Source organism: Kogia breviceps, chromosome 19 (assembly GCF_026419965.1).
Source record: "Kogia breviceps isolate mKogBre1 chromosome 19, mKogBre1 haplotype 1, whole genome shotgun sequence".
NCBI classification, from domain to species: Eukaryota; Metazoa; Chordata; class Mammalia; order Artiodactyla; family Physeteridae; genus Kogia; species Kogia breviceps.
This window is the reverse complement of record NC_081328.1, coordinates 41,067,983-41,075,667: the sequence shown is the minus strand read 5'-3', so window position 1 is coordinate 41,075,667 and position 7,685 is coordinate 41,067,983. Positions and strand designations below refer to the sequence as shown.

At 56.9% G+C, this 7,685-nt stretch overlaps 1 protein-coding gene across 13 annotated transcripts; it reads right to left on the bottom strand.

Annotated features, from left to right (window-relative positions):
* Positions 1 to 256: 256 nt before the first annotated feature.
* ACBD4 (acyl-CoA binding domain containing 4) lies at positions 257 to 7,623 on the bottom strand. Of its 13 annotated transcripts, none has more exons than XM_067021331.1 (11): positions 7,434 to 7,623; positions 6,552 to 6,629; positions 6,017 to 6,146; positions 5,638 to 5,758; positions 5,482 to 5,566; positions 5,082 to 5,202; positions 4,773 to 4,859; positions 4,380 to 4,450; positions 4,211 to 4,289; positions 3,356 to 3,495; positions 257 to 973 (listed from the first exon to the last, which is right to left on the bottom strand). In XM_067021331.1, exons 3-11 carry the CDS (start codon positions 6,102 to 6,104, stop codon positions 851 to 853), a joined length of 915 nt encoding a protein of 304 aa, XP_066877432.1. In that variant the 5' UTR covers positions 6,105 to 6,146; positions 6,552 to 6,629; positions 7,434 to 7,623; the 3' UTR covers positions 257 to 850. The 13 variants fall into 13 exon arrangements, with proteins under 13 accessions (XP_066877432.1, XP_066877433.1, XP_066877434.1 ...); XM_067021332.1 differs by lacking the exon at positions 7,434 to 7,623 and adding an exon at positions 6,338 to 6,446; XM_067021333.1 differs by lacking the exon at positions 7,434 to 7,623 and adding an exon at positions 6,338 to 6,446 and having other exon boundaries at positions 4,211 to 4,286.
* Between the last annotated feature and the right edge of the window lie 62 nt (positions 7,624 to 7,685).

Below are 7,685 nucleotides of genomic sequence, written 5' to 3'. Positions count from 1 at the left end.
CGAAGCCTCGGCCCCGCCCCGGACCTTGCCCCGCCCCTACCACGGCGCATCTCGCCGCCCCCTCCGCCTGCATCTCCTCCGCCTCCGTTCCAGACTCTGGGCTGTTCCCTCCACTAGCCCTGGGAGCTGGGGAATGCTTCTTCTGGGACGCCGCCCGCTGGCCTCTCGGGGCCGTCCACGGGCAGCGGGGTAGGGGGAAGGGACTTGAGGCTCGCGCGCCCCGGACCCGCTTCCCGCCTCAATCCGTGGCAGCCCAGACGGCAGAAGATGAAGGTTTTATTATTTTTAGTGAAACACTCTTTTGTAAGTTAATGTTTAGTGAAGACGTCCTGAGTACTCAATATGTGGGGGTAGGGCAGCCAGGAAAACGGAGCCGGAGCCGACTCCCCTCCCCTCCCCGGGGTTAGCTCTCTCCACCCCAGCTCGGTCGGGCCTCCCAGCCAATCATTCTTCCAGGCCCCGGCCCAAGTCCCAACTTGCCCACGAGCTGAGCCTCCTCGGGGAGAGGCTGGGGTGGGAAAGGAGTCAGGTGACCCAGAGCGTGGGGAGGGCAGAGGCTGAGACCCAGCAGCTCCGCCCGTGAATCAGCAGCCAACCCTGAACTGGGGACGTGCACCACACGTGCAGCCTCCCCAGGGAGCCTAAGGTGGTTGCGGGGTGAGAGGACGGGAGTTCTTGTGGAGCTGCAGGAAGAGTGGGGTGCTATCCGGCTCCCCAGTAGGGGAGAGGTGCCAAGGCAAATACTAATTGGGGCAGGAAGGGGGTGGGAGCGGGGTTTAACGCCGTTCTCCTAAACTCTAGGAAGGCTCAGAGCCTCCTCCGTTGGCTGCAGAGACTCCTCCATTGAGAGTCACCTCTTCTGGGTCCGAAACTGTCGGAAGAGCCACTGGACGATGAAGGGCCACAGGAGGAAGAAGAGCAGCGTGGGAGCAGAGAGCCTGAGGGGCCAAGGCCCGGCACTGGACGGAGGCCTCTGCCGCCAAGAGGAGAGAGTCAGGAGCCAGCCTGGGCCTCGGCGCAGGCTGGGCCCTCCTTCGCAACCTGCTTGCAGAGCTCAGGTGGGAGCTTCTGCCTCCCTCTCCCCAGTCTGAGGACTGGGGCTCCCAGTTTGTCCCTGACACGTTGAGCCCTAACTCTCTCCCATATCCTCCTCCAAGGTGCCGAGAAGGCTGAAGGCTGGAGAGGCTGCTGAGTGGAGAGACTGGCTTCGAGGCTGTCTCCTCTGGGTCACAAAGCAGTGACCCTGTTGGTGTGGCCCAAAGACCCCATATTGTAAGGACGTGCCACGTATTTCAAATGAGGACCCTGGGTGCTCAGATTTTAGTTTCTAAATACTGTTCTCTGCTGAATGGAGAAGCGGCAGATTTTAGGTCTGGAGCAGGGAAGGTAGAACTGAATGTGAGATGTCTTGTACCAGGAAGCAAGGAAGCTTTTAAAGATTAATGAGGTCAAATTACAAGAACATAGGACCCAGCTTGAAAGGGTCCCACCAAAGTTGTGACAGCCTGGGCATCAAAAAGAATAATGATTGCAGTTGACTGAAATAGAGTCTTTAAAATCCATGAGTTCATGATGATACTCAAAGAGAAAGTGGAAATATTGAGCTGGCTGTTAAATCAACTCCTTACTCTCAAAATAGAGAATTAAAGAGAAGGAATAAGCACTTATTCTGCCTTCCATAAGGCACTGTATTTCAGGGAAATCCTAGATGATCAGGGAAACGCTACAGAAAAATGACAGCTAATAAATGTGAAAGGAATCATAGAATTTAAAAGTCAACATTGTTTTTTGTAACCAGTAAATAAATTATTGATCCAGGCAAGGAGCATCTGTCAGTTGTCAAAAGCTGTGTGTCAAATGGGCTTGATGGGGAACTGGACATTCCCTGGCTGCAAGTGGTGGGAACAGACTGTCACCCCTTCATCCCTGCTAGTGGTCCACGCTAGACTCATTCACAGTAGGACATCCAAATATGTGTCCCTTGAAGTAAAGAAAGAACATCACCTCTGATGTAATCTGGTCATGTAAAGTAGCCAGGAGGCTGTCATCAGACAGACCACAAGAGTGGAACATTCTACAGGACCACTATCCAGTCTCATCCGCAAGTCAGTAGCAAGGAGGAGGGACTAGTCGAGACCAACAGAGTCTTAAGAACAGAAGCTTCTGGCCTGGACAGACGGGGAAGGTGGAAAAGGCGATTTGAATGTGGATTGTGTATTTGACGATTTGAAGGAATTACTGTGTGTGATAAAATGTTTTTGCTAGGTAGTAGAATGTCCTTATTTTTAGAGATGCAAACCCAAGTATCTCAGGGTGGAAACCTTTAAAATCTTAAGCATATAAAATTAGTAAAAGGTAAACAATAAATAAAACCCTGGTGGGGGGAGTGTTGAAAGGTTAGCCACTGTGGATCTGAGGGAATTCCTGCCAACCTGGCTGACACCCACTGTGCCAAGGGGGTGAAGGGTCACGTGAGTGATTCCCCCGCATCCAGGAACTCAGCCGTCCCCTGCCCCCACCACTCCAGGCTTCGCAAGAACAGACTCACTCATAGTGAGTGGTGGATGCCAGCTTTGGTGGGAGACGGACCTAGGGCCACTCCCAGCTCCATTACTTAATACTAACAATGAACCCCATTTGAGAAGTCCTCCCCGGGCACTGCGGAAGCACCTACATGCATTAATCTCATCTAATCCTCACAGCAGCTCTGTGAGGTTCTTCCAGGCTGTGTACCCTCAGGTAAGTTACTCAACATCTCAGAGCTGTAGTTTCCTTATCAGTAAAAGGGAAATGAAAAGAAAATCTATTTCACTGGTTTGTTTTGAGGATAAAATGAGATAATGCAGGTAATGTGTCTGGCACACAGCTGGGGTTCCAGAAGTGGCTGCTGTTATTTATTTTGCAGAAGCAGAGGTGTAAGGGGCAAGCTGATCTAGAAGTTGAGAGGAGGGAGTGAGGGATGCAAGGGCTGAATTGGGGGAGGGTGAGACAATAAATCTGGGAACAGAAGTCCTGACTGAGGGGCAATAGGGACACCCCCCCAGCCCCAATGCAAAGAGCAGACACATTCTGGCCCCTCCAACTGTTGGAATTCTATCTGTCCTCAGTTACTCTTCAGGCAGAGGGAGATAAGAGCAGGAAAGGAGGGCCTCTCCCACTTCCAGGCTGGAAGCACTACTACAGACCCCCTGACTTCCTTGTCTGCGCCACGAGCCACACCATTCCCTGGAGAAGGCAGAGGTGTGAGCGGGCAGAGACGTGGGGACAAAGACAGAAGCGGCTGGATGAGGAGCCCAGAAAAGAGACCCTCAAAGTTCTGCCCCAGTCTTGCCCTGGGCCTTCGGACAGGGCTCACCTGCTTGCGGGGGACAGGCATGCTCTCCAGGCTCTGCAGTCTCCCCTGGACGTCCCGCATGCTCTCCTGCAGTGCCCGAACTGTCCCCACCAGCCATGTGTCCAATTCCTGGGGCCCCAGCAGGGTGCCTTCCAATCTCCCTGAAGTGCACAGACACACAGGGAAGGGGACTCAGGAGGCAGCTCAGCTAGGGGCAGGGTGGTGGCAGGCTGAGGCAGGTCCAGGGAAGAGTAAGAGTAGAGTGTGATCCCTTGTACCAAGTGTGAGTCTTGCAGAGCCCATCCACGTGGCTGAGTAATGGGCTGCCAGGGGTTTGAATGCCAGCAGCACTACCACTTAGCTGTGTGACTTTGGGCAAGTCAGTAACTTCTCTAAGCCTCGTTGGTCAACTGAAAATTATGTCATCTCCCTCACAGGGCTGCTCGCTCTGAGGAATAAAGGAGATAATATTTATGAAAGTGCCCCTTATGGGATGTGGCACGCTGGAAGTTCTAGGAAGAGATAGGGCAGAACTCGTTGTCCTAAGAGAGTCCCAAATGGGAGACCCAGAGAGAGAGGATGACTCCCAAGGCCACATAGGTGTAGGTGAGAGAGCTGGTCTAGGAATTCTACCCCAGCTGTCCTTCCTCAGTGCCAGCCAAGGGTACAGACTCCTGGTGGCCCTCGGAGAGGAGGCCGGGCAGGGACTTTGCCCATCCAGGCCAGTGTCTGGCTTTAACCCTTCCTGGGCAGAGGCTGCTCTCTCCAGTGCCTAGCATTGGATTTCACCTGCCCGTGAGGGCAGCCAGGGGAAGGCCCAGGGCACCAGAACCATGGGAACAGCAGAAGGGGGTGAAGGGTCAGGCAGGGGCTCACCTTTCTCTGCAGGAGACTTGGTGCTGTTTCTGGTGTTGAGCTCTCCTCCCAGGGCGCCCCTCTGCTCTGCACAAACCTGCTGAGAAGAGTCAGAAAGTCCAAGGGGGGTGGTGGGAGCAGCTAGGGCGCCGAGGGGTAGGGAAGGGGAGGCAACAGGAGCGGGTCTCACCAGATCAGGCTCCAGCTGCTCCATGGAATCACAGAAAACCTCAGAGTCCTGGCCCCTGTGTGGCTGGGCCTCTGAGAAGGGGACGAGTAGGGTTAGGGACAAGAGGGAGGCCACGGAGGGAGGGGCGGGGGGGTGCATCGAGGCCGAGGCATCTGTTCAGGGCACACTAGAGATACTGCCACAAGAGGCACAGATGGCTCCTTGAGTGGGGCCCTGGAACAGGAATCCCAGAACCTGCCCCTGGCCTTTGGGAGCACAGGAGGTCTCAGTGTCTGGGCATGAGGTGTGACAGGCACAGCGTGGCACCTAGCCTGCTCCCCTCCACCCTGCCTGGAGGTCCCCCCGACCTCTGGCCTGGGTTTGGCCCTCTGCCCCTCCTGCCCAGGCACTGACCTGGGCTTGGGGGCGCTGGTTCCTTGGGAAGGCAGGGAGGCTCTGGGGCAGGCTCAGCATCTCCATTCAGCACCTGCTCTTTCCAACCTGCGGAGACACAACACCCAGAGGTGGGGCTGGGAAGACATCAGGCCCCTGCTCCCCAATTAGCCATGGACTCTGCCTGAGACCCACCCCATCAGGGGCATTGGTTGCGGTCCTTACAGGAACATCACCTAGAGCCCTCTGCCCCCAGGCTCCCCTCCAACTGAGCAGACCCCCGACACAGTTCAGTCAGCACTCATGGAGCTCCCAGCCTGGGGGCCTGACCTGTAACCCTTTTCAGGAAGGTCTCCGGGGGCCTCGGCATGTCAGGGATCACCTGGTACAGGGGCTCGAAGTAACCAAACATGTCCTCTGCCACCTCACCCAGGGGCACCGTGTCGATCACCTGTGCAGGAGGGGGTCTAATGGGGAAAGGCTGGCCCCTCCCACCACTGCCCCCTTGAGCTGGGCCGCCTCTACCCTGCTTCTGCCCCGTCATACCTCTTCCCCTTGTGCCCAGTCAGGAACCAGAGATAGGCAGGGGTGGGGGAACAGCATGAAGGTGGTAATTCCCATAGGGGTATCAACGTGCAGGAAACATAATGGGGGTCACACTGGAAGGGTGGGGGGCAGGCCACCTGGCTGAGAGCTTGGTCACAGAGAGGAGCCTGCAGCCTCTCCTTACCCTCTGGGCCACCAGCTTCATCTCAGTGATGTAGGCGGACATGGCCTGCTCCCTGCTCATCTTGCCCAGGCTGTTCCAGGCATCCCTGGGGGACAGAGGGCTGTGAAATGCTGGTTGACAGCTGAGGCTTGTTTGCCCAGCCGATGGGGAGCTCACCATTTATAACGTCCAATAGGGTCCCAGAACCCAGGCTGGGGGACCAGGCAGGGCCCCATGGTAGCCTGCTTGTAGTAGCTGTAGAATCGCAGCATCTCTTTATAGGAGGGGCGGTAAGAGCCTGGGCAGGGGTTGGGAAGTGGAGGAGAGAGCATCACTCCCAGCTCAAAGAGGGTGGAGGTGGGGGGAGAACCACCCTTGGGGAGGGCAGAGATGGTGAGGGGTCCCACCCAGGGCAGCTGGACAGGGGCAGGTGGCAGAGGGGACCCCCGGGACAACTCAGGCAGGGACTTGTCTGTAAAAACTGCCAGGATCAAAGCCTCCTGGGAGGCGGACCCCAGTCGTCTTGACCCCAAAATGCGGGTCCCCATGCCCTCACCGTTCTTAGGCAGGTTCTGAATGACGCTGACTGCGGCCTGGAACTGCTTCTGGCAGTCCGGCTCTGGACTTTCATTTTCGGTACCCATACCCAGCTGCTCTGAGCCTTGGGGCCCCACTTTTGAGCGACTCTGCAAGAACAAGCCTGTGTGTGAGCAGGCTCCAGCCCGCCCCACCTGCCCCCCGCCCCCCGCCCCAACTCCTCCCTGACACACGCCTCTGTAAGTCACTGGTCCATTTTCCAGGAGCAAACTAAGCTCTTTAGAGGCCTGAGACACCCCGGGAGGTCAGAAGCAGCGACTGAGGAGACTCCTTTTCCTACCCCAAGGCAGCGTGGGTGGGGCCAGGATGGGTGGAGAGGACCTCGGTGTGTGGGTGAAGCGACAGGTGGCAAGGGTCGCGGTGCCTCTCTAGATGCACGTCTCCAACTCCTAGACAGGAGAACCCTCAAGCCGAGAGGAGACAGGGCGGGGCAAACATCCTCCCACCCCGGCCCCCCATACCCCTGCTCAGCTGCCCGGCCGCCCGGCACTCACCCTCAGCGCCCACTGCCCGGACACCTGGGTTCCCTCTCGCCACTAGCCGGAGGCTTCCGATTGACCTCCTGGCCGGGTCTGGCCCGGATGGAGACGCGGAGCAAGGAGGAAAATTTAAGCCAATGAGAGAGCCCGTTTCAGATTTCTTCTACACCTCGACCACTCAACGCGGCCCTTTCGAGATTATGCAAATAGTTTAGCGGTGCCTCTCCCAATCAGGCGGGGCAAATCCGCGGGTTAGTTCCTCAACCCTGGACCGCCAGAGGCAGGCGGAAGCGCCCCCTGGTGGACACCGCGAAATGACGCTGTCTCTTGCGCCCCCTCTGGTGGAAACCCGCGTAGTCAGCTGAACCCAGGTCCCCCAGATCCGAGCCACGCAACTCAGCTCTCCAGACACTTAACAGGCGCTGGGGATAAAAAGGGGAATCCTGTTCTGAGGTCAGGAGTTCTAAAGGAGGGACACGAGCTGAGTTTTGGAAGCCTTAAGAGTAAACCAGGAGAAGAATGAGGAAGATCATTTCTGGAGGAAGGAATTGCAGGATCAAAAGTACAGAGAAGAAGACGAAATATTTAGAAAGAATATCCAGAGAGGTGTGGAGACGCCAATCAGCACGGACGGAATCCCTGGGTCCGGGATATCTGAGAATGGAGTAGAGCAGAAGGTGGCCAATCTAGGTCCCGAGAAACTAAGCTTTATCTTAGGGATGACACACTCCCGGCCGCCGCCGAGTGGCGGTGTGCACCCAGCTCTCCGCCCCCGACCCAGGGCACTTGCTGCAGAAGACGCACATATCCCACCCCTCGCGCACAAATACGCAGGTGGTTTCTTATATAGTAAGTGTACGCGTGACACGGTCACTGGAACCCGCACTCGACGCTCACCCACAAGTTGATGCCAAGGGCATCTACGCAGCGTGAGGTGGCCGTCCCAGGACGATCAAAGGCCCGGCGGGGGTGCCAACCCGTCCAAGCCTCCAACCACAGATTCTGCCGGGGTCTCCAGGCTTAGAGCCACCCCATCCTCTCCAGACCAGTCAGCTTGGATTCTTCTACTCCTTTGGGGACGGCAACTGGCCGGGCGAGGAGAGGGTTAATCCTATGGCGTCATGGCCAGAGCCTTCCTCCCTCCCCACC

What these genes read in the sequence shown, in the direction of transcription:
- ACBD4 (XM_059048782.2), bottom strand. Translation starts at nt 6,104, where the DNA reads ATGGGTACCGAAAATGAAAGTCCAGAGCCGGACTGCCAGAAGCAGTTC. An exon ending in TGAAGCTGGTGGCCCAGAGG is followed by an intron (nt 5,203 to 5,481) that starts GTAAGGAGAGGC and finishes CCTCCTGCACAG; the next exon opens with GTGATCGACACGGTGCCCCT. An exon ending in CTTCCTGAAAAGGGTTACAG is followed by an intron (nt 4,860 to 5,081) that starts GTCAGGCCCCCA and finishes GTGTCTCCGCAG; the next exon opens with GTTGGAAAGAGCAGGTGCTG.